At 40.2% G+C, this 25,534-nt stretch overlaps 1 protein-coding gene across 1 annotated transcript; it reads left to right on the top strand.

Annotated features, from left to right (window-relative positions):
• Positions 1-23,504, top strand: PPP4R3B (protein phosphatase 4 regulatory subunit 3B). Its single transcript, XM_026844681.1, has 16 exons — positions 1-78; positions 279-437; positions 7,593-7,691; positions 9,271-9,891; positions 13,232-13,309; positions 14,094-14,210; positions 15,265-15,381; positions 15,800-15,931; positions 16,960-17,062; positions 18,117-18,158; positions 18,832-18,990; positions 19,693-19,862; positions 20,947-21,086; positions 21,559-21,743; positions 22,185-22,408; positions 23,001-23,504. Exons 1-16 carry the CDS (start codon positions 1-3, stop codon positions 23,025-23,027), a joined length of 2,451 nt encoding a protein of 816 aa, XP_026700482.1. The 3' UTR covers positions 23,028-23,504.
• Positions 23,505-25,534: the final 2,030 nt, after the last annotated feature.

The following is a 25,534-nucleotide window of genomic DNA, read 5'->3' as shown; positions in this document are numbered from 1 at the left end:
ATGGCCCACGTGGCTGCTGCGGGCAAAAACATTTTTATGCTGGGCAGCACTTACCTGGTACAAATTCATGTAGATTTGGTAAATGGCCTTTGAACAAGCTACTTGTCGGGCCAGGTTTCAGGAGAAAAAAATAACAGTGTGTCAGAGAATTTTAGTCTAAAGAAGAAAAGAAAACCACATTTGAACAGAAATACCCATATAGACTTACGTCTTACCTGTCTTATTTCAGGCAATATGTTGAAAGAAGAGGGTTCTCCTGGAATTTCTGTAAAATATAGATTAAGTTGACCATATGGTGGCTGGCACACGGGCATTTTTGTAAGATACATGGATATGTTTATTTTGTTAAACTCAGTAAATATCTCTTCATACCTTTTTCAGGTTCACTACTGTTAGAATCGAAGATAAATCCAAATACTGCATATCAAAAACAGCAGGCAAGTATTACTGCTAGGCGTTATTGTTTCTGATTATTAATGCTGAGGAATTGTTTTATGCTCCAAGTAATTGCATTTTTCAGAAAAGAAGGCAGGCAGCAGGACGTGGAATTGTTGATGGTGTTTCACATAGAGGCAAATAACTTGCTTAAAAGCCTGAAGGTGCTATAATACTTCACATTCCATAATTTAAAATGCAGGTCTCCTAAAAAAAACTCTCTTGAACTTAAGGCTTTGAAGAGCATATATGCAATTTGGATAAATATTGAACACATTATAGGAAAATAGTTAGAAATATGTACGTGTAACTTCAGTTTCCCATCCCAGGCCATATAAAATAATTGCTGAATTAGGAAGGCAAAACTTTGGCCAGCTCTGTTACAGCGTATTTACTTCTTGAGGTCTTTTTCTGGAAATACCACAAAGGAATTTGTCTTTGTGGGACTTCTTTTATCATTGCTGTTCATTTTTTGTTTTAAGCCTTGAAAACTTCTACTATCCTGACTGACTAGCCATGTTGACACTTCCTTGCACGCTTGCCTTTCCTGGGGGTAAGCCATCTGCAAAACAAAGAAAGAAAACAGTTGGGAGCTGTGTTAATAGGTCATTTTTGTTCAACCCACTAAAAAATTAGCTTATTAAATCTCTTCTGCTTTTATTGCTTTTGCTTTTCTCTGCATTAATTTTTGGTGTGTTCGCCTACGTTGTTCTCGTGGCTATTAGTGGGTTTTTTCTGTCTGTTCCTTTGTTCTACAGTAGATTCTCTGTTCCTTTTGTTCAGTGTTTTATACTGCTCTTCATTATTACGGTATCCAGAAGTGTTTGAGCACTACAAAACAGTCACTTTGTTCTTCCTAAATCATGAAGAGACACATTTTTAAGGATTTTGTTTGTTTTGGTGACAAGTTACGTTATGATAATCTGAGGAAAGAGATTTTTGTTAGCTCCTGAGCACAGGTTGGCTCACTTGAGGTTAGGAGCGAGTCAGAGTCTTGGGCCTGGCTTTTCAGAAGACTGTTTTCTGTGTTTTCCAGTTTTTACTTGTTAGATATGGGTGGTTTTAGTCAGGTGGGTGACAGCCATAGGCTTTCCTGGGGCGGGTCACACTGAGGAAGGTCTTCATGGAACTCTGCAGGGTTGTGAAAGTCAAGGGCCTTGAACTGCTTCCTGTTCAGTAGAGGAATCTGATACACAATGAAATACGAACGCAGATTATGTTGCTGTAAAATTTTAAAATGCTTCCTTTTGCAGTCTGTTTTCTGAAACTTCATACAACTGATTATTTGAAAGCCTTGGTAGCAAAGTTTCAAGTGACTTCAGTAGCTTTTGTTGTTTTTCTTGTGGAAGTCTTTGTAGGTTGTAGTTCTGAAAAACTCGGGCTGAGGTTAATTTTGGTTGGCTTCTATTATTGAGTCTAATGCTTTTGTGTCCTTATGGCTGAAAGTGTTTGCTTCACTATTTACTCTTTTGAAAAAGTTCAGATTTGGGGCTTTTTTTCTGAAGAGGAATAACGATCGGTGATTTCTAGAGACAGGTTCTAGGTTTGTCTAACCTCTGAAATTATACAGGCTTTAGTTGACAGAACTTTGACTTCAAGTTTTATGTGCTTCCTTCTGAGCAGAGTAGCAGAAAGCAGACCTTCAGGTAGCATTCCCATGCCTTTCTCAGTTTGTGAGATTTGAGTCTCTTTGCCAAAAGATTGTAGTATTCAAACCTGGGCGTTTCAGGAACAGATCATTTTTTAAGATGGTGGAAAGATGTAGGCAGAATGTTTTGGTCAACCAGAGATGGAGAGGTGGTTTTTCCTCAGTGTCCCTGATTGAATGCTGAAGTCTCTTAAGTAGGTAGCCTGAGGACTCAAAGGCTGTAGTGATCTGCCCAGGGCAGATGCTTGTAGGCCAGTGGCAGCATGGAGGAGAGAGCTCTTCCACGTGCCAGAGTTCAACTGCAGATTTTCATTAAGGTGCTGATCATCTTGAGTTTGGGGAAAGCTGCAAGGTAGTGCAGCTTGATGGGAGAGAAACATGCCTTGCCTACCCACCTGACTTCATAAAATTACGTCAATGGCCTTACAGGATAGTTACTGCTTAAATTGTGATTTGCATAACAACATTCTGTGGAAAAAAAAAAAAAAACCAACTGATTTTTTAGTTGCTGTGCATCAGTCTGTGGTTCTCAGTATTACAGTTTGTGTGACGTAGAGCTATAACTGTTGACTAACAGCCCTGTTACCTGCCTTCCCTAATCGTGTTTGTGGTCACCAGCTTTTGTGCAGAATTTGATTCTGTTGAGGTGTTGGCCATACCACAATCATGACTTCTTTCTCAAGAGAAATAGGGCTTGGATTGGACATAGGTGCCAGGCTACTCAACACACACAAGAATCTTTAGTTGCACGTATGCAGAGAACAGGAATGCCTGAAGAGCTGTTGAGCCCCCTGGATTCTGGGGCAGAGGTTTTGAGAATTACACAGCTGGGCTAGACACCCCGTGCTGGCCGAAGGGCAGGGTTGCCTGTGTTCTGGGAGGCTCTAGCAGGAGCAGTTTAAAAAGCTGTTACCACACCCATTTGTTGTTCCACCCTCTGCTTGAGGTTACTGTTCCCTGGCAAAACTGGCAGAAGAGCGTGTCTGCAGTGAGAAATCAGATGGATCCCTTGGCGTGCTTTGTTTCTCCAGCTCAGTTAGGAGGGCAGGAATTTTCGGTTGCCTGGCTGTAAGACTTCAGACTGTTGCAGCCATCGTTTTTGTGAACGCTGCCTTCTGATGTTAACTCCTTTAGGTTTGCTCTATCTGTTTTCAGATCTGAGAGGAAGAGCCTGTGCAAATACTGTCTTTTGCCCAGAGTTGCCATCGCTCATGTGACAATAGAGCAGTTTGCTCGAGGCAAAATCGGAGTTACTTGAGGCCAGGATTTAACATCTTTGCAGGGGCACTGTTAAAGCCAGCCTGAGCAGTTGCCAGGGGGCTTCTTCACTCCTCTTTCATGCCAGCGTGAGTATTCCTTCGTGTTACTGTGTGACAGGTTAGATGGAGGAACCGATTCAGTTGAAATACCTCTTTTTGGTAGATTGATGCTGGCATCTCAGGGGTTGAGGGGCCAGTGCAGGCACAAGGAGAGGTGGAGTGGCAGACGTTGTGCAAAGCAGTACCAACACCGAAGAGGGGTTTGAACTACTCCCCTAGTTTAAATTGTTGTTCTGAATTAATCTCTTTTTTTGTATTTGTTTTGAGTGAATTAAGGAATGTTGCTGTTGCTGGTTGAAAGAGCAGCGTCGCAGGTGCTCAGCTGAGCGGGTGGAAGTGGTGGTCACTCCCTAGGCCTGGAAGGTTCCTGCCTGGGGTCTTCGTGGGTTGATTTAGGTCACGCAGGAAGCGTACATCAGATGAGATTTTACATTGATATTGGACAATTATTTTCTGATGAAACTTTCTTTCAGAAATATTTTTGGATAAACTTACATAATATCTGCTTTGTGTGGGCAGTACAGATTGTAACGAGTACCATTCAGTAACTCAAGAATTCCACCAAATTTTTGAGTGCAGTCTCTATGGATGCATGCAGTCATTTAAGTTACTTCATTGCATCTCTTATTTGAATCATTCTGGGCTATGAATAGGACTTCTTCATGTATGTGTCCCTCAGAGTCTCAGCTTACCTGGAAGCATATTGATTTGGAGTGTCAGGATCAGTAATTTCACAGAATATTTCATGATAAACATTTCACATTTTGAGTTCTGGAACAGCCATAAAATTATACTTGGGCCTTTTTTTTGTTTTGTTTATTAATCTCTAAGAGAGCCAGATCAGGGAACTGATGAGACTTTTCACTGCTACAGTTGACAGTTATTATTTTTTATCTTGAATCCCAGTTCAACTGCTCACTCTAAAATGGCACACTGTAAACACATAGATTCAGCTGTCCCTGAGCCGGAGATGAGGGTGGACAGCTGTAAGCAAAAACCATGTCAGCTATATGAAGCTGTACCATTTGCTCACATGAATCGGAGCCCAAAAGCAGGGAGGCTACCTATTAATATTTGTGACTGTAGGACAAAAGTACAAGAATAATACAGGACACCGCAGTGTAAATAAACGACTCTCGTGGACAGCATTAAAACCATAGTGCGGTGAGCTCAGTTCTTACCAGAACAGGAAAACTTTGTTTCTGTAAAGGGATATGTAAGAATGAGAAAGGAAAAAAAAAAAAAAAAATTAAGCTTGTGCAAATGCTGTTGTTTTTAGTGTGGCCTGCGATTATGTTTTGGAAGACAGAAGCTGATCTGTTGGTAGGCATTTGTCAACAGTGCTGCTGTAAGAATAAGATGATATGGTAAACTTTTTTTTTTTTAAAAAGCAAAGAAAAGGCAAAGGCAAAACCCCCCAAAACACAGTCTACATTTGGATATTGAGAGATTAAGTTTACTGTAAAAATGAACCAAAGAATTACTGCTGTCTCAGCAGTGCTGATTTTCTTTCATGTTCCAGAGTGATGATTGTAGCAGCGGCTAAGTTGCGTGTGTTGCGAGACAGACGTGTTTTTCAGATAGCTGTGCTGATGGGAGAGTTTACCTACTGTCCCATGCCAGGTGCCTGTCAGCAGTCCTCCCCCAAACGTTAGGCCCCTCACTTATGCTGCTGGAAATACTTGTGCTCCCTGACCTGTTTATGCCCAGATAACTGCATTAACAAAGGTCTGTTTAAACCACCTAAACTAACCTGGTTTTGGTGAACATTAAGGAATCCTGACTGACAGTGGGTTCAAGAGTAATGATGATCACTTGGTGTTGATTTTGAGTTTGTCTCTCTGTCCTTGGTGGATAGATGAAGGATGGTGACTGGATAGTTGCATGATACCATGTTGTGGATTGGCCTTTAAGCACAGGGAACACCTTACAGCTAGTGATCAATCAGCTTCATCATTTCCTGTCATTTGGTGCACAAAGGGAACTAATAAGTATTTCTGGGGTAAAGATGTGAGGGGGAGTTGTCGTTTGAGCTCAGAGGGCAACTGAGTATCACACAGCCGTTCAGTCCCCCTTTCCTCTCTCAATGCTGAGAAGGAGAAAATAAAGCAAGGAATTGTTGGTTTGAGCTCAAAGGGCAACTGAGCACCATGCAGCTGCCCATTCCCTCCTTCCCACCAGTACTGGGAAGGAGAAAGTAAAGGCTCAGGAACTGAGATAAGGACAGCGAGGGATGACTCCTCCATCATGGTGACAGGCAAAAGACAGACTTGTTAGGGGAAGTAAAAAGAACATCAATTTAATACAGATAGTAACGACAACAACACTTAACAGACAGAGTAGGACTGTGAGAAGCATCACCACATCTTGAAAACACCTTTCCCCATCTGTCCTTTCCCAGGCTCAGCTTTTGCTCTTGATACCTCTTCCTTCTTCCCCCCAGTGGCGCAGGGGCAGGGGAATGGGGTGTGCAGTCAGTCCTGCTGCTTCTTCCACCCTCCCATGGGTGCGTGGGTCACCCCCCCATGTTGCAGTCCTCCAGGTGCCTAACTGCAGCAACGGGAGCTTCTTCCCAATGGGTCCCAGCCTTCTTCGGGCACAGCTCTGGGCCCCCCCCAGGCCATAAATCAGGATCTGCTCCCCTGGTGACCTCCATGAGTGGCAGGGAGGTGGCCCTGCCATCTCACCACAGGGTACAGGGGGGTGTCTGTCCCGGCTCACCTACCCCCCTTCTTCCACTGACCTCAGTGTTTTCACAGATGTTCTCCTCACAACTCCTCCTCACAACGCCCCCGGTCCCTCCAGGTTCCCCTCCTATAACTGTGTTATCAGAGTTATAGGAGGCATCAGGCACAGCTAACTGACCTGGCCCTGGTGCAAAGGTGGGTCTGACTTGGAGCCAGGGGAGCTTGGAGAAGCTTCTCAGAGGGGGCCACTGTTGTAGCCCCCTCCCCTGCTACCAAAAACCTTGCCACTCAATCATACTGGGACAGTGGACAATGGTGGCATCTGTTTCTTGTTGCCTCTGAAGTTTTCCTAAGGTGTATCAGGTATTTATAAGCTGGTCAGATATTTGTTTGGGTTTGGTTGCTAAGCTTCAAGATAGCACTTGGAATATTTTGCTTACAATAAAAATGATGCATAAAGACAAGACTTACAAGCCTTGTTAGGTTGTGCAGTGAATATTGACCTTCATAAATGTGGAAATTAAATTGCCTTGTTGACCATTAAGCAAGGGCTTGCTGGTGGTGTTTTTGAAAAAAAAAAAAAAAAAAGGTGTGGTAACACTTCAGGAAGTCAACAAACTTGGAATGTTGAACCGTTTTGCTGTAGGTCATCAAATGTACTGCAAAGTTAGCAGAGTGCCTTCAGTTTGAACATTTTAACATGAAGATGAGTTCCCTTTAGGATGCTGAACTATGTGTTTGACTGTCAAAGCACAGGCTCACATTCCTTACAGTACAGCAGCAAGTGTCCTAATAAAACCTCAGAAAAAAACCCTTTTTGGTCCATTTAGAAATTCCAGGGAATCTCCCAGATACTGCGCAAGTGCACAAATTGAATTGGTAGAGGCAGTAGTTAGTAACAGAGAAAAGAAGAGTTGCACAGGTGAAAATATCTGTTGGCAAGATGTTTGTAACTTTAGTAAGGAGTTCTGTCTTATTCAGGCTCTATGTATTTTAGACATAGACTATTTTAATATAGGTGGGTGGGTTTTTTGCTTTTTAGCAAACATTTAGCAATTTACATTGCTAAAGCTTTATTAAATCCTTTCTGAGGAGGAAACGCTGTCATCTTGGGGTTTTGTTTCTACTTTATTAAATAATAGACTGAAATTGTTACATTGCAGGTTCTCTTAATCTCCTACAATGTGTGCATTCCCTTTTCAATACTGTTGGCTCAGAAGTATGTTACAGAAAAATGCCATTAGAATTGTGTCAGATATAAAAAAAAAAAGTATGTTTAAATATATAATATGTAAGGTAGCCATCATAAAATAGCAAAAAAGAAAAGTCATGTCCCTTATGGCAGCACAGGTGGTTTAATATTTTAGTGTCTTACGTTCTTTCTCAACAAATGTAACTTTAATTATTTTTTCTTTGGACAATGACATAATGGAATGCAGATTTAACAGGCAATGTAGATCTGTTTCAGAAACCTTTTTTTTTTTTTCTTTTTGTCTTAAACAGGACACCCTGATTGTTTGGTCAGAAGCAGAAAACTATGATTTAGCACTGAGTTTTCAAGAAAAAGCTGGCTGTGATGAAATTTGGGAAAAAATCTGCCAGGTACAGTTAACTTTAAATATTCTGTTGCTTCCAGATGTTTGAGTGTCTTCTGTAACTTCCTGTATTTGTGCTGTAATTTTTAAACCTACTTGTAAAATAAGTATATATTTGTCATTCTTTGCTGTGGCTTTCCAGGTGTAACATCTTAAGTTGCCGCTATTTATAACACTCGTTGTTCTCATAATTGAATTTCATGCTTTTGAAAAATCAGTGTAATGATGAAATTCAGGAGCTAGGTGTTTCAGGGGGTGGTTTGTTTTTATTACCAAGGGGAATGCCAGAGTACCACTTTTTAATTGTCCTCCTCCCAGGTGGCCTTAGGAAGCTGCCTTGTTGGAGTGTGGTGGGAATGAAAATGTGGTTTAATCCATAAGGAGCTAGATTGCACTGTGAGAGACAAAGAGGTGGCATTGCTGTCTGAGCTCAAAAATGTCAGGGATTGGGGTTTTTTTTACCAAGACCTAAGTCATACTGACTATTTGTGTCTAACGGTTGTTTTGATCCTCATTGTTTTATTATGAAACAGTTTAGATTTTATACTTTCTGGAAGTGACAAGACGATAGAGTTGTGTCTGTGTGTACTTAACAAAAGAAACCTGGGCTGTCATGTTGGAATTTTATCGTAACCTTCTCAGATTTTGAAATGATGCAACGTAAAGCTGTTAACTAAAGAAACACAGAACTCTGATTTCAAAGCAGGTTCCTCTGAGCAAACTAGGCAATTTAGATGCCGCCTTAATCTTAGCATGGTTTGGGGTATAAAGTCTTCTCGACCAGTTCTGAAGTACCATTATTGAGAAGAACTGATCCTAGTAACTGCAAGTATATGTGTCTAATAAATAGTCCACGGTTTAGATGGGGACTGGGCTGATGACTGCTCTGAGAGGGATGTCTTCATGTGAGCAGACAGTGTAAACCTTAGGCTCTTCCATCAGACTCCAAAACTCTCCCTGCTTCGTCCTTCGAGGCTCTGGGGTAACATTCAACCCTTTGTGAGGGAGTTAACAACAGAGCTGGATCAGTGGGGACAACAAAAAGTGTGGGATGTATGAGGAGACTGGGAAAAGGAGCTAAAGGGTCAGATAAAGTGGAAGGGAAGCACAGAGTGGGACACAATTGCTTCCCTCTTTACTTGTTCACTTCTGGTATTTGTGATGTTTTCCTGCCTTTGTTCTTGGTCTTTTTGTTATGTTTCACTTAACACTGGTATAGCTGTGGCCTCTTACTGTGAGTTTAAGGCATCATACCCTTCTGTTCGAGACACTGAAAGAAGATTTTGTTACAGCCTGTTCTTTTCTTATTTTGTGCTTGTCTCTAAGGTGCTTCAGACTTTTTGACTGCACAGCTGCTGTTATGGTCTGGTTTGGTTTGATTTGATTTTTTGACAAACGCACTCGTGAGGATAATGGTAGTGACTATAGAATTTAGAGGCAGCAAACTTATTCCTCCACACAGCTGGACGTTTTCCAGGCAACTGAAAGTAAAAAAGTGGTTATGCACATGTTATTTTAGTTACTGGCTTGTTTACGTTTATGTATGTTTGAGGATGAGATAGTAATCGTGCACGCTCTTGTCTTAGGTTCAAGGCAAGGATCCTTCAGTGGAAGTCACACAGGACCTTATTGAGTCAGAAGAGGAACACATAGAAGAAATGCCTGAAACGAGTCCTTTGATCGACCTTCCTACTTGTGAACTCAACAAACTTGAAGAGATTGCTGACCTAGTTACCTCTGTTCTCTCCTCACCCATCCGTAGAGAAAAGCTAGCTCTGGCCTTGGAGAATGAAGGCTATATTAAAAAACTATTACAGCTTTTCCAGGTCTGCGAGAATTTAGAGAACACTGAAGGCTTACATCATTTGTATGAAATTATTAGAGGAATTTTGTTCCTCAACAAAGCAACTCTGTTTGAGGTGATGTTTTCTGATGAGTGTATTATGGATGTTGTGGGATGCCTTGAGTATGATCCTTCTTTGGCTCAGCCAAAACGGCACAGGGAGTTCTTGACCAAAACAGCAAAATTTAAGGAGGTTATTCCTATAACAGACTCTGAACTCAGGCAAAAAATCCACCAGACTTACAGGGTACAGTATATTCAGGACATCATCTTGCCAACACCATCTGTTTTTGAAGAGAATTTTCTTTCTACCCTCACTTCCTTTATTTTCTTCAACAAAGTTGAGATTGTCAGTATGTTGCAGGTAAGTGGTTTTTAATATGATATAGATGGATTATACCTTTGTAGTTTCAAAATTGGTTACAGCTCTTTAACACTGTATAAATTAATCATATACACTTTCATTTGAGTAATGTTTTGAATGCTTCCCCTTATTTCTGTTACCTTCTAGTTTGTATTTTTAAGATGGTAGATTTTCAGGTGAGTATATGAATTTTTTTAGTGGGTTGTAAACAGTTAGTTCTTGATTCACAAGCAACATAAACATTTTGAGCTGGTTTTGTACAAGTATTCAGAGAACAAGTGACTTTTTGTATTAGATATGTCTTTATAACAAATCCTGAATCTGTGACTCAGACAAGCATGTTCAGAACCATTCCTGTTATATTACTATTCCTTTATGACAGTAATGTCAAATGTTCATGTTGTATTATAAGTAATTCGCCTTTTTTTTTTTCTTCATACTGTTAACAAGAAGTAATAATTACTAAATAACTGACATTTTGCTCCATCAAAAAACTTACTGCATACTTTGTGGTCAGAAGCAGGATTAAAAGTAGTTTGGTGTGACAACCAGGCTGGACCATGGAAGGAGCCTTGTTAAAGAACTTTGTGTGAACTCCATGACATTTTGGTATTTTCAGTTCATAATATTTTGGTGTGTAAACGGGTACAAAGTGGTTTTATTTTGTTTATGTCCTTAGAAAAACGGTACGTTTGTGTAGAGTACAACATCACAAACCTGTCCGTTCTGAGCGTGGACAGTCTCTGCAAAATAGGAAGATGTATTGAGGAGAAGAGGAGGGTAATTAAAGTTGTGGAAAGAGAGGGGCACTGGAGAAATAACATTACCATAAGGAAGATTTCTAAAGAGTGCAGTAGAGGACTGGAAAAAAAAATTAAAACTAAAGAATTGCAGAGAGTGGCATGAATAAGCTTTTGGGCTGCTTCTTTCTGTTTGAATAGCAGAAAGACACTACAAAGTAACTCCTATTTGCAAAATTAATGACTTTGTGTTAAATAAAGACTTGCCTCTTTTCTTCTTTTGCATCTCTGACTTTGCAAACTAAAAATAAATTCAGTATTGTTCTCCTGAGGGCACAGTTTTGTTTCGAGTTAAGAGATTTTTAACTTTATGAAGTTCTTTTTATTTAGACTTTACTATACTGAATATGTAATTGTGCCCTAAGAGAAGACTCTGATTGCCTGTTACCTCTAGTACTCTTTGAGGAAAGTTCTGAAATCCCCTGACAGAAGGCAGCTACTCTGTCACTGCTGTCTTAGCCATAGAGAAGGGTATATGGCACTTAGGTCTGCCTGCCTGTTTTGAAGACTGTAATTGAGACATGCATGGTGATTTACAAATAATGTTGATACTTGTATCATCTGAGCTGCCTTGAGAATTACAGACTAAGAAGAAAGCACACGTGGAAGAGATGCTACTGATAGCATGCCTGAGGAATATTACAAGATAGTATGGCCCTCAGGTTCAGGACTGTTTTCACAGTCCCCTGGTGTAAATCAGCTTTCTATTGCAGCACAAGAACTCCAAAGCTCCTTGGGGTTTGGTGATGACGTTAGAAGTCTTGTTACCCTAAATACACTGGCTCCCTAGGAGAACACAGTTCATAGGAGTAACAGATTGTGTTTACTGGGCAGTAAAGCTCCTTTCTATGTACCACAAAGCAGTAGGCGCCAGCGTGGCTGTCGATGAAGGGCAGCCGTGTGGGAGACAAACCTACATCCATCCTGGGCTTTAGGACATCAGGACCATGCTCTGCAGCAGCCCTAGACAAGCAGGAGATCTTTCTGTTGCCAGGTGTTCCCGGGTGGGCATTTTCTAGCCTATCTGGTGTTGATTTTGGTGTTTTTGGTTTGGGGAGGTTTTTTATCAGGCTTAATTAAGCTGTTAAATCCAGCAAAGTTTAGAATAAACTATTAAGTCTGTGTGTATTGCAGTCTCTAATGTTGATTCCAGGTATCATTTGTAAAGCTTTACCCCCGTCTTAAATTTTCAGGGGAAAAAAACTGTGGGCATTCCTGTCAGTGTAAAAATCCTGTAGTATGTTAGCCTAATAAAGCACACAGATTTTAGCAACAGCACACAGAAAAGTAGAAAAGTAAGCACCCTCTACACTGCGCCATGTAATGTTCATATCTGTTTCTTGGAATGCTGCTGTTCTGTTCACGTTCAATCAATGCATAAGCCAAATTTATGGAGTTGAATCAGTACAGTGATGCATCGTTTTATAATGCTGTAGCATAATGTTACTGTTTGCTGTAAGATTTATATTGTATTTAAAAGGTAACGGAGATGTTTTATTTGAAAGAATGCCGACGCTATTTTCCATGTGAAGGGAATGCAGAGAAAGCAATGTACAGAGAGGGTGGGAAATGCCTGAACAGTTGGGAGAAGATGATGTTCATCATGGTTTTCTTGTACCTCTTGACTGTTAAGCAATGGTGTACCTGAATTAACATGAAGTGGTGTCCTATATATAAGTAAATCTTTCGTGGTAGTAGAGGATTGCAATAAGAAGAGCAAATAATACTCAAAAAATTTTCCAGATTGGCAAAGCCAAACTTCCTGCAAGCTGGAGAGCTTATTTTTGGAACAGGGTTAACGGGGTCATGGCTGCAGCAAACTTGTAATGTGTTAATGTAGTCACCCTTGCATAGCTGGACTGAAAAAATCCTTGCAACACTGCAGATCCAAAATAGGGTAACTGGTATGTGTGTGTGGTGTTACCAGTGTAGTGTGAACAGCATAGGTGCAGCATGGTGACATTTGTATCTCACATGGCAATTCCTAGTGGAGGTTGTCTGTCTGGAAGGTTACATGTGTGAAGGAGGGAGGAAGCCTGCACCCAAGACCGGCATTTGTCTGTAGTCCTGACTCAAGGGGGTGTGTGGCAAATCATACAGTGAGTGTGTGGGGTAGGGCAGAGCTGCAAACCCCAGGGGGTCGCTGGCAGAGCAGAAAGGGAAGTGCCACATTCCTTGGAGACTAGTCTCTTCGAGGGCAGTTTTGGTGACCATCACCTGTGCTCAGCTTAATGTATGGTTCTGGTCTCCTGAGTCTGCTTCCACTGGGCAGAATGATACTGAAACAATGCACTGGAAATGACATTCCTGAAGGCATGCTCTTGGAATAATTCCCATTTTTGTGATAAAATAATGTAGGTGTAGAGGGGGGAAAAAAAACCCTTATTCACCAAATCTACTAATGCACAGGTTTTTGTCTGTAATTAAGCATCGCAGTTAATCTTAAATTTGACTTTCTACAGTGCGGGATCCAATAAAGACTAATGTTTTACCTTTCAAGAGGCATTGTGTAAGTCATGTTCTTCTTATGTGTTACACAGGAAGATGAGAAATTTTTGTCTGAAGTTTTTGCACAATTAACAGATGAAGCTACAGATGATGACAAACGATGTGAATTGGTAAGTCAGTGGTCTTGATGGTTCTTTGAATGTTTTAAACTGCAGAAATGAAGTAGAAGTATTGAAACTGTTCTGCTAGTTCTGCAGTCACTGAGGTATTTCTGTAACCCTGCAATCATTTTCAGTCTTCATGTATGTACTCAGTAGAAAACTATTTTTTGCAAGGTAAGTTCTGATTTTTCTAAAAAAAATTACTTGTTGAGAAAGTACTAGCACAAAGCTAATGCCCTAGACTTAAAGGTTTACTTTCTTCCAAGCACTCTTCAATATACCTTACCACTTATATGAACACTGCTTTTTTTTTTTTCCCTGTACTTCACTCATTCAAAAAAATCTTTTAAGTCCTGTGACTGAGGATTACCAGTAGTCCCTTAATATATATTACAAACACTGTTTATCCTTGAATGTTTTAATGACTTAAATTGCCTTGGTAAAATCTTGCTTTCAGTAAGGGAGGTGTCTTTATTCTTTCAAACAAAAGGCATGCCAGACAGGAGTATAAATCCTTCATAGGCTAGGGATGATAAAATAGCTGCAAGGTGACTGTGTCTCTTGCTGAGGTAAATTTCAACCTCATAGATTTGGTTGGTTGCTTGCTTTTACTTTCTTTTGCTTTCTTTTGCTGATGTTATTGAAGGTTGGAGAAGAAAGGACTAGAATAATACCCTTTTCTAGGAAGGCACATAGCAACCAGTACACAAACTCTGATACAAATTTTAACAGTTCCCTACTTTCAGAGAGTTTTCTGAATCAAATAAACCTCAAAATATTTTTTTCCTAATAGGTTAACTTTTTCAAGGAATTCTGCGCATTTTCTCAGACGCTACAACCTCAGAACAGAGATGCATTTTTCAAAACTTTGGCAAAGTTAGGAATTCTTCCAGCTCTTGAAATTGTAATGGTAAGTGAAAACTTAAAGCTGATTTTAATAAAATTTTAAAAACTCACAGCCATTTAACCAGTTTTTCGGATCTGCGGAGGACCTTTGTGTAAATTTGATTGGACAGCTTTGCTCTGATGAAAGTTTAAGTTTATTGCAACATTTAGATTCCAAAAGATGTCCACAGTTTTCTGACTTTATTGCTGCTGCTTTATTTTTTTTACTTTGCGTGATGGAGCAGTATATGGTGAATGTAGTCCTTCTGACAATGTAGTGTAAAGATGGAAAGATACTCTTTCATGTGGCAGCTTGGTTGGGTTTTGTTGTTGTTGTTGTTGGAACAGTGCCAAAGAAGTATTTTTAGATAATCTCGAACTGTTAGCTTGTTCCTATCCAAAAGATCACATAATCCTGTCTTTTCAGGGGTATAAAGCAGATTAATCAATTTTAATCAGCAATGTCAAAACATAATTTTTTTCACTCCTCTGGTTGAAGCAGCTGCCTAACTATGGCAATTCATATCTCAGTGCTCAGAAACTGTAAATTCAAGGGGTTTTATATTCTGGAGTAACAACCTGTGAAATTACCAAAGGATGTTGACTGTTACGAAAACATGAAAGTCACATAGATGTTCAGTGATTAGATGAACCCTAATCTTAGTATTCTTTCCCAAGGCTAGACCAGTCCAAAAGCTTCCTGCTATAGTAATATTTTAGGCTTAGAAATTGTAGTATTATCAGAGAAAATCACATACCTTAAGGAAAATCATTAATTCTTGTTGCCTATAAATGAGTACACTAACTTCTGTACAAATTGATTTGTAAAGTTGGTTCTTTTGTAATAAATCAATAAATTGTGGATGCCAGGTACAGGATATTAGTGTCTTAAATATTATAGTGAGTAACATGATAGAAATGTTTCTTGCTGGAATGGGGGGGTTTGTAACTATATTACTGTGTGTCTCAAAAACTTTCATAATAAAATGTTTTCAAATCTTAACTCCCTGTTGTTTGCAGCTTTACTTGATAATGATTAGCAAACTTGATTCGAATAAATTGATTTATTTTTTTATTAGGGAATGGATGATCTGCAAGTTAGATCTGCTGCTACAGATATATTTTCTTATCTAGTAGAATTTAGTCCATCCATGGTCCGAGAATTTGTAATGCAAGAGGCCCAGCAGAGTGACGATGTAAGTAAAAGTGTTTTGGAGTTTGTTAATATACTGGTTTTGGAGCAAGTAAGAGAAGAAAAAGAAAAAAAAAAAAAGAAAAAACAGCAAAACAAGCCTCTCCAGAATTTGGGATACAGTTAGCCTAAAAACATAGATACTTGAAACATAGGAAAAAGTAGATTTAAGATACAGAAATTTCTGAGCATGTTGGTGTTCCATGTGGTTATAGTAATATTGTAGGTCTGCCCAACAGTGAGTACAGGTGGGGAGGGTTGTGCTTGACAAAACTCTAGTGTCTGAACTCAATTTTTGTGTTTAGCTTTAAATTAAAAAAAAAAAAAAAAGCTAATACAGAAACTAGGGAAATCATTCTGCTGTTGAACCTGTCTAAAGATTTTGTGGTTGGTTGGTTTGTTTGTTTGGGGTTTTTTTGCAGGATATCCTTCTCATCAATGTGGTCATTGAGCAGATGATCTGCGACACTGATCCTGAACTTGGAGGAGCCGTTCAGTTAATGGGGCTTTTGCGTACTCTGATAGATCCAGAGAATATGTTGGCCACAGCTAATGTAAGAAAATACAAAGGGGTAAAGACACTTTACTGTCTCAGCAAAAATAAAAACCTGATATTCTGTATTACTGTGCTTGTGGTCAGAGGATAGAAAAAAGTTTTGGGGTTTTTTGAGTGTTGTGTGTGGTCTGATAGTGAATTTAAACCAGCTAAAAATATGAAGCTACAATTTCCATTAACGTTTGATAATAAACAGAGAGTGTGTGTGTGTGTGGCACTGTGCAGGAATTTATTAAACCAAGCAGTCCCGTGCTTCAGTGAAATAGCACTAGTCTGGTCATAACTCCTGCCAGCTGGATGAGAAATACTGAAAGAGGAAAGTCCAGCAGAGCCTGTGTGAAACCACGTCAGTGTTTTAATACCAGTGGCACAGCAAAGATGCAACTTCACTGAACTAGGGCCATACTAAAGGTCTAATTTATATTCTTGAATTCTAAATTGTACATGTGTGTTGAGGTGTCAAAGTAAGAATAGGAAGTTTGTGGAAATTAGCTTTAAAACTTGGGTCATTCCTTTCTTTAGCTGTTGATATTCTGAATCCCAAGCAAAGCACAATGTGTATGTAATTTAATGCATACTCCATGTAAGAAAACACACTGTAATTCACTCCTATATTAATACACATGTATAGAATGTAGTCAAATGGACCAGACAATACTTTTGCCTCAGTGTGAAAAGGTTTGCAGGTTGCTATGGGTAAAGTAACTACATTTAAGAATGGTTTAAGCAAATTTGCTCAAGCACTTGGAGTCATTGATGCATTTTCAGCATATATTTGCATCCGTGGGGTGGATTTTTTTGGTGATAGCTAGGTTGGTTTGATGTCTCACCATTCTTTTCCCAACATATAAAGAACTACATCTTTTTTTTGAGTGAAGACAATGTTGCAGGCCCAACCAGAAAGATAGAGGCAGACCCGGAGGAGTCGGTAGCATTCTTTGCAGGCTGTTTCTTATGTTACTATTCTTGCTAATTTAAAAGGTTATAGGCACATGCCCATTTCTAATAAAGCTGTCTTTGTTTTAGAAAACAGAAAAAAGTGAATTTCTCAATTTCTTCTACAACCATTGTATGCATGTTCTTACTGCACCACTTCTGGCTAATACATCAGAAGATAAATGTGAAAAAGGTAATGTTAATTTTTTTTTTTTTACCCCTCTTTGTGACTTACAATCCTGGTAACAGTGCTAAGCCTGTGATGCAACTTGAAATATGCTTGCTGAAAACTTTTTCCCCCAGTGAGGGGGGTTTTGTGGGCAGAAGTTTTAATAGCTCTTTCTTGCAGCTTTGAATGATAACATGTCTTTATGCTGTGTTTTGTAAAATAGGTGTCTCGATGTGTACTGTATATCATATACTAGTTTTACTTGTCTAATTTTAAAGACTATTTGCTGTAAAGCAGAGAGTGTCTTTTGTTTATAGGTACATTTTTTCTAAAAGTTTCCAAAAATGCTGTGACAGTCATCAGTGGTTACATGATTCCAAGACATTGAGTGTGCTCAGGTCATTACCTCTGAAGACTATTTGTCACTTGGCTGTAGTATAGAAATGCCAGAAGAAATCTCTCCAAAGAAATACAACTTAGAACTCCTTTATGTTGTTTCTTTTTTAATTTTTCCTCATGACAGTAAAAGAATTGGAAGTCTGTTTGTTGCACACAAATAACACTCGGTATTTTGCCTCTAGTGCTTTACAGACAGAAATTTTAACATCATCATAGCCTCTGGAGTCAGACTTTTTTCTGAGTGCTCTTCCAAGAGATTAAATCAAACCAATACATATTTGTTAAAAACATTTAATGCATCTTAAGTCAAAAAAGTTTTATGCATTTGATATAAAAATATAAAGCCTGTAGAATGTCTGTAGTACTCATAATATTATTTGAAAAATTTTAATAGGCACGTTATTTTAGTCTAGATAGGAATACTATTCATAAGTATTAGATTACATTTTTTCACCTAGTTCAATTTGAAACTTTGCAATGTAAAATTGAATACAGAAATCTCATCTGGCCTGTATTCTTATTCTTGCTCTATGTTTATTTCCATGTAGCTTGCAGAAACTTTGAATTTGATGAAAAATTCAAACAGCTGGTAGAACTGGTTGTTTATCACCATCTTTTAAATATTTACAGTACTTTGAAAACCTTTTTCTGACCTCTGTTTTTATTTTCTGTTCATCAGATGCAGTAGTTGGGTCCACTAAGAGTAATACAATTTGTCCTGGTGAGTTTTAATTGACTTAGTTTAATTGAAAAGTTTTGAAACTTATCTTCTATGCTGTGTATGGTGGTTTTATTTCACAAAAAAGCAAGTTAGATATGTCCATAGTTTATTCTTTTTCATACTTTTTGTTGAAATCGAGGTAGGTGCTTTGCTTCAGTAGAGACAACAAGAAACTGAAAGAACATTTTCATTTGCTTTTGAGTTACTGGCTTTTGCTTTTTTTCCTAGTCCACCTGCTACTGAAAGTTTAAGTCATTGTTAGCAGAATATGTACTGAAGAGACATAGCTGAGCTCTTACAGTTTGGATTTTTATCTGTCCAGGCTTCCTTTCTGAGCATTATGAAAAGACATTGCTAATTAGGTTCAGGTGTATACAGATCTGGCTGCTTTCTTTAACTACCTACTGTTAGTCTGGATTGCTGTAACCAGTAGCTCACTGTCCTGGAGGAAGTCCTGCTGTCAGTTCAGGGTGATTTTTGTGACTGAAAAAAACCCCCAAACTTGCATTTGTTGTTTCGTTCTGACCCAACGTCCTGCTTCCTAGACCAGTCCAGTGTGACAACTAAAGACGTGTCAGGAACTGTAAAGGCCACTGAGCTTGGTGATGATTTGGTGTGTGAAAGTGTTTGGGGGGGGGTTTTGTGTAACTTAAGGCATTAACTTTTCTTGTAGATAATTATCAAACGGCACAACTACTCGCCTTAATTTTGGAGCTGCTTACTTTTTGTGTGGAACACCACACGTATCACATCAAGAATTACATTATGAACAAAGATTTGTTAAGGAGAGTACTGGTCTTGATGAATTCAAAACACACGTTTCTGGCATTGTGTGAGTATCAAGCTGCTGTGATTTCCTTTGAGGCTTTGTATGTACTGTGCAGAATGTTGATGAGGACAAGAGTATATTTAATGCAAAATTCATGTTTATTTCTTGTTTATTACTGAATAGCTGTTTAGTAATTTTGAAAAACGGTAGCAGATATCTGTTTGCATAGGCCAGCGCAGATTTCTGCGGGAGAACTGCTGCATCTTTTGAAGTCCACAGTGATCCTTTAAAATCTTTATGAAATAGGGATCATTTGTGATCAGCTGTCTTACCTCATTTAAACAGAAATACTGTCATATCTTAATAACGTCATAAAATCTACTGCTCCTTGTGGAGAGTGAATGAAAGTTTGTGAACCATGGCATTGGGAGAATTAGGGGCTGGTTCTGGGAGGTGAACACAGAAAAGCACAGGAACGAGCCAATAATGTGACTTCACCTGCGCTGAAGCTTATTGCTGCTGTATTTCAAAAGAAATTAATGGACCCCGATCACATTTACATACCCAGGAAAGTCAAAGAATGGAAAAAAAGTTACCCATCAGCAGATGTTTCTTCTGAACTTTCAGAAAGTGCTTCTTAATGCTCTGGATTTGGGGGTGCATCTTCCTCTCAGTAATATCATGTTTTTTCAGCTCTTTCCCAGAGTAGCAGATGGGAGCCCTGGCATGTCATTATTAAATTCTTTAATTTCTTTCTTGATATAGGTGCTCTTCGCTTTATGAGGAGGATAATTGGCCTAAAAGATGAATTTTATAACCGTTATATCACCAAGGGAAACCTTTTTGAACCAGTTATAAATGCTCTGCTGGATAATGGAACTAGGTACAATCTGCTGAACTCTGCTGTGATTGAGCTGTTTGAATTCATCAGAGTGGTAAGTTAAGCAGCTCATCCTTTGTTGCACGTACGTGGCATCTCAGGTAGAAATGCGAAACGCCAACCTTGCACATGAAACAGCGTGTTAACAACTTAAAATCACGTAGATAAACACCCAACCAGAAGGAGTTGGCAAGCTGCTACATGCCTCTTTTATTTAACTGTCCCATTTTAGAGTATGTGTAGGTCCTGTTTCCATACAAATCCATATAAAAGGGTCCTGTAGATGAAATTCTTCTTAGTGGTTGAATGCGTTGTTTCTGAATAAATCTGGGTGTTATTGGATCTAAATGAGACTAATTTGGCTATAAAGTTGATGGATTGTTGCCATTTCAAATCCTACACGCATGCTTCCTTAGCCAGTGTCAGCTGTGAATCAGCAGCTTTTCCCCTGGCAGTGTTTGTGGGAACAAGGTGTCTGTGGACGGGACAGACAGGACAGGCAGGAGCACCCGGCCAGTTGTGCTGCCAGAGTAGGAAACAAGGACTTGAAACAGCTCCCGAGCTACTTGCTGCCAATAGTGTGGGGGAGTCTGCTCAGGGAATCCTTGTGGTCTGTGAAAACAAAAGGACGGGTTTGAGTTACAGGCTGTGGGAGCTGCTGATTTTTCCCACAAGAAGAAAATGCATTCTGCCTCCAGGTGACTCTTGCCAGCATGGTATGAAAGCTAAGATGTGCCTGATAGGGTGAGAGTCCTTAGAGGGTGGCTGACCAAAAGGTGCCTCATCCCCTGTGCTGCTGGAGTTCTGGAGGGCTGTGGGGGGAGCAGGGCACAGCTCAAGGCCTGTTTTTCTTGACAAGGCTTAATCCCAGATAGCCAGTACCATGGTTTAGTCCAACTATCCCAAATAGAATTGGGACAAGACTGAGCATATGGTCTATTTGTATGGAAAATTTAATCATTAATTCTAGCTTTCAGCTTTTTTATTGAGAAAAGTTCTGATTACTTCACATGTGTTCTTTACAATGATGTTTTGACTCTGGACAATGAATCCGTTACCTTTAAAACTAAACTGTGAAGCTTTCTGAACCTTCTGCATGTTCACGCTTGAGACTGAAAGCCTGTTTTCTTCTTATGCAGGAAGATATTAAGTCCCTTATTGCACATATAGTTGAAAACTTTTATAATGCACTTGAATCTATTGAATACGTTCAGACATTCAAGGGACTGAAGACAAAATATGAACAAGAAAAAGACCGACAAAACCAGAAACTGAACAGGTACAGCCCAGTTGATGTATTCTGAGACTCTTACAGAATGCCCTTTTAGGTCTCTTCCTGCTGCTGGTTGGGTTTTTTCTTCCTAGAGGGCAGAAGCAGCAGAAGGCTGGGACTGGGGTGGTTTTTCCTTCTTGATGAAAACTTCTTTAATTAGAATAAACCCCCATCTGACTTTCCTTGTGGCTTACTGTAGTACTGTTCATGCCTGTCAGTATATTAAATGCTACATTCAGAAAATTCTTTGTTTAGGAAGAGCAGAATCTTCTTGTGTCCTGTAGAGTTTGGGTTGAGTGTGCCCTGTTGTCAGCTGGGGTTTTGAAGGAGCTTACGCTAGTGGTAGGAGGAGGGAGGGAGCTGGACTTGCCTTCTCAAACGTGTGGAATTCACTCTGGAGTGTCTGAAGGTGTTGCTGCTCCTGGCCCAGTGTGAAACAGCAGGCCAAACTTGAACCCTTGTCGTGTGTCTCTTACAGTGTTCCATCTATATTGCGTAGCAATAGATTTCGCAGAGATGCACGAGCCTTAGAGGAGGATGAAGAAATGTGGTTCAATGAAGATGAAGAGGAAGAAGGGGAAGCTGTTGTACCTCCGGTTGAGAAGTCGAAACAGGAGGATGATTTTCCAGATAGCTATGAAAAATTTATGGAAACTAAAAAAGGTATAAACTCACTTTTCAGCTTGTCAGCCCTGGGAGTGCTGGGTGGCAGATAACATGGAGTATCATCTAAACAAGCTAATTGTCCTGTGCTCTGTATTGTAAGCAGGAGCCAGGGTATTCCATGTAATTAAGGCATGAATTCCTAACATGTCTTTGCAAGCTAGTTTAGGATTAAAATGACTTAAATTGCTCCAGGCGTACACCTAGTTTAAATGAAACTCAAAGGAAAACTTGGTGTGTACTTGTGTGCGCTGAGTGAGTGATGTCCCCCTGCCTGCAGTGCCTGGGCCAGTCTCTGTGGGAGTGTTGGCTGCTTTGGGTGTGGATTTAAACTGAGCTTGTTAAAAAAGGCAGCTTTTACCCTGTGATGATGTTGTGATGTGGATTGTGCTCGGTGTGGTGTACAGCTGATACTTAAGTATGAAAATATTTGTCCTTCAGCAAAGGAGAGTGAAGACAAAGAGAATCTTCCAAAAAGGACTTCAGCTGGGGGATTCAAATTCACTTTTTCCCACTCAGCCAGCGCAGCCAATGGTGCAAACGGTGCAAACGGTAAATCCGTGGCAGCTCAGACATCACCAGCAAGCTCCAATGGCTCCTCCTCAAAGAACACGACCCTGAGCACGGCTGTGACGGCCGCCAAGGTGGGAGAATTCTTACAGAAGGTGCTGCCCTCACTGAGGGCGCTGCGAGGCTCTGCCGTCTCTTAGCTTTAGCATCGAGGCAGGGCTTGCTTCTCTAGAAATTCAGCCAAAGCCTGGCCTAGTTAAACGTTTACTAGTTTGGGGGAAGGCTTAAGGAGGTGTTAGGTGGGACTGGAGCCTCGGTAACCTGGTGGGTACTTTTAATTTTGCATCTTCTGCCTCGTTGAGCTGCTCCCACTCCACAGCTTTCACTGTCTGGTTGCTGCTCTGTGTGGGTGGCATCTGAGATGGGTTTTCTTCGAAATTGTGTTAGTGCCCCCTCCTGTGGGGGAATTAATAAGTGTTTTTAAGTTGATGAAGTAAGTGATAACTCTGAGGCCAGACCCAGAGGAGCAAGGAAGTTCCTATACTTTTTTTAACCCTGAGATTCAAAAACATTCTCAAGACAAAATGGGCCTTGGAATAAAAAGGGCGTCACCAGGAAACCTTCTGCTGCAGACTTGTGTCCCACACAGGTTGGCTGGGGGCTATGTCTTGAAATTGCACATTCCTGTGTATTTTTTTCAATGTGAGATCTTTTCTTTTCTTTTTTTTTTTTTTTTTTTTTTTTTAGTCTAGTTGGCCTAGTGGATTATCCTGATGATGAAGATGATGATGAAGAGGAGGAGACATCACCACGGAAAAGACCTCGTCTGGGTTCATAAATGAAACCAAAACTTTGGAAAAACAAAAAAAAACTTTTACTATGGGGTTTCAAATGCTGCAACTGTTTTAAGAGCTAAAAAGGTTCCGATTCAGAAAGCTTTCTCCCATGAGTATATAAGATAATACAAGGAGTAGCAAAAGAAACTCAGTATCAGCTAGAAAGGGTTAGTTCTGTAAACACAAAGCTTCCAAGGAACTTAATATCTTTCTAGTAAATAAGGAGTCTGCCATTCGGGCTGTCAAAAAAATTAAATTTTTTTTTTAAAAAATGTGGGTTAGTATTCACAGAACCTGGATGATGGCTTCTCAGCAAGGAAAGTCTCAGGTGTCAGGAGGGCAGGGGGAGGGAGAGGTATGGTAAACACTTTTTAAAAAATATTGCAGGGTTTCCGCAGTGTTTAACGGAACTAGGGGGGAAAAAAAAAAAAAAGAAAACCAAGCTTAAATTTTGAACCCAGTAATCTTAATTTTGTAATGGTGCTGTCAGTTGTGTTCTTTTAGCAATGCCTCTTTTAAAACAATTTTAAGGGAAAACTAACTCTGTTTGCATAAGAACAATCCAGATTTTTGGGACCATTTCTTACCAGTGAAATCGCATTTCTCATGGAGGGAGGGAGGCTGCGGTTATAGTGCATGTTGAGTTGTTTAAAAGAGTTTAATTAGTATTTTTCAAGAGGAGAAAATGGAAGCTGGATTCCAAACGGATGGTTTGGCTTGTATTTTTGATGAGAACATCTAGTAATCTGTAGGCTGAGGAGCGATGGCTTGCAGCATCTCTCCAAGGAGCTGCTTGTGTCCAGGCAGTGCTGCACGGGGCATGTGTGTGCCACTGGCTGTACCTCGAGGGAGATCCCCGGGTTGAATCACGTTCTGTGTTGTTCAGTCAGCTGCCTCCCCTCAGAGTAGCCCTTTTCCTGTTGGCGAGTTAAATTGCGTCATGGAGGTGGTGATAGGAAACACTAACAGGTTTGTCATAGTGATGAATTTAGCAGCGTTTTAACACCAAAGTCACTTTGGACCAAGGCGGAATTAGAACTAACAGAACACCGATGTTGGAAGCAGAATCAACAAGCAGCACCTGAATCTGGGCATAATACAAAAGCTGCTTTTTTTAAAAAAATAAAAGCACATTCCACATAGTAGGTAAGCAAACCGCAACCAAAATAGCTGAGTTGATGGCGAGTTGGTAGAGGCAAACAGTCCAGGTGTTATTTTCAATAGCAGCAAGTGAACTGTAAATATTTTAATGTTAGTTTGCCCATATGTGATCTGAGATCATGATGAAGTGAGAGGAAATTAATGTGTCAAGAAATGTTAAAATACGAAACCAGCTGCAATCCACCACATAGATCACTCTTGTAATATGTGTTATGGGTCCATTTCTCCTGGAATAGTTTAAACTGAAGCAGTTTCTCTGTTTTGGAGATTTTTGTAGTTAATTTTAATTTTAGCTATTGTTTGGAAAAAGATGGGCTGTCTGTGTAGATATGAAGTATAGTTTTTTCCATAAAACAGAAGTTTATTTTGTATTAAAAATACCACTGTACTTGTTTTACACCATTGTATACATGTGGTGATATTAATGCTGAACTGTAAAATTCAGGAATTAAAATGTGACCCTGTAATTCCATAATTATTGCTTTTGTTTGGTTTGTTGTACATGGTAAGTTAAACTTGGAATTTAAAATGTGGCCATTTTAGAAGCTGCTTTTTTTTTTTTTGTTAAGCTTAGTTATCTGTGCAGTTTTACCAGTTAACTGGATACCACTAGCTGCAATCTCAAAGGGAACAGGCGAGTCGTTCCCAAGGCGGAAGGCAGCTGATGGACCTGGGGACACACGGGTGCTGCCCTCGGTGGGACTCCTTGTCACAGCTCTGCCACGAGGCGCCCAGGACCCACCGAAGCATTCGTTGGAGCCCCAGCCTCGCCCATGTGCACTCGCTCTCCCGCTGACCATCACCTGGGTTTCGTGCCACGAGTCTTTTCTCACCGTCGGTAACGGGGTATGTGCCTTTGCTAACCTGAGGCTGAAAAATGGCATCACCTGGGCTGCCCATCCGTGTCGTGCTGGTGCTCCTGGGCAGACACCCCCCAGGAGCACTCTGAGGGCCTCCACCTGCAGTGGGTCTGTCTTTGCTCCGTGTTCCCCACCACCCTGGCTCTTCCCTCGAGTACTGTCAGGAGCTTTAAAAACACATCCAGACCCACAGGAGCGTTTTTTTTAAAACATGAATGTCATTAATTTTTTTTATAGTTACTAGAAAAAAAGACTGTAAAGTGGCATTAGATGTCCTGGTTAAAAAAAAGAAAACAAACTAAAATCCCTGTAGAAGGTGACACGCAGTCCCCCCACCCCGAGGCTGTTTCCCCATCTGACCTGCTTTGGGGGTGCTGCCCATGGGCAGCCCTGTCCCCCTGCCTGGGGTCCCTCTTTTGGAAAA

Source organism: Athene cunicularia (genome assembly GCF_003259725.1).
Source record: "Athene cunicularia isolate RWA chromosome 3 unlocalized genomic scaffold, athCun1 chr3_part1, whole genome shotgun sequence".
In the NCBI taxonomy this organism is placed as follows: domain Eukaryota; kingdom Metazoa; phylum Chordata; class Aves; order Strigiformes; family Strigidae; genus Athene; species Athene cunicularia.
The sequence above is the reverse complement of the archived record's forward strand: the minus strand, read 5'-3'. Positions and strand labels throughout refer to the sequence as shown.

Bases quoted from the DNA above. Each gene is read 5' to 3' on its own strand.
- PPP4R3B (XM_026844681.1), top strand. From the start codon at position 1: ATGGCCCACGTGGCTGCTGCGGGCAAAAACATTTTTATGCTGGGCAGC. The intron at 9,892-13,231 runs GTAAGTGGTTTT...TGTGTTACACAG, and splicing joins AGATTGTCAGTATGTTGCAG to GAAGATGAGAAATTTTTGTC. The intron at 22,409-23,000 runs GTGCTGCCCTCA...TTTTTTTTTTAG, and splicing joins TGGGAGAATTCTTACAGAAG to TCTAGTTGGCCTAGTGGATT.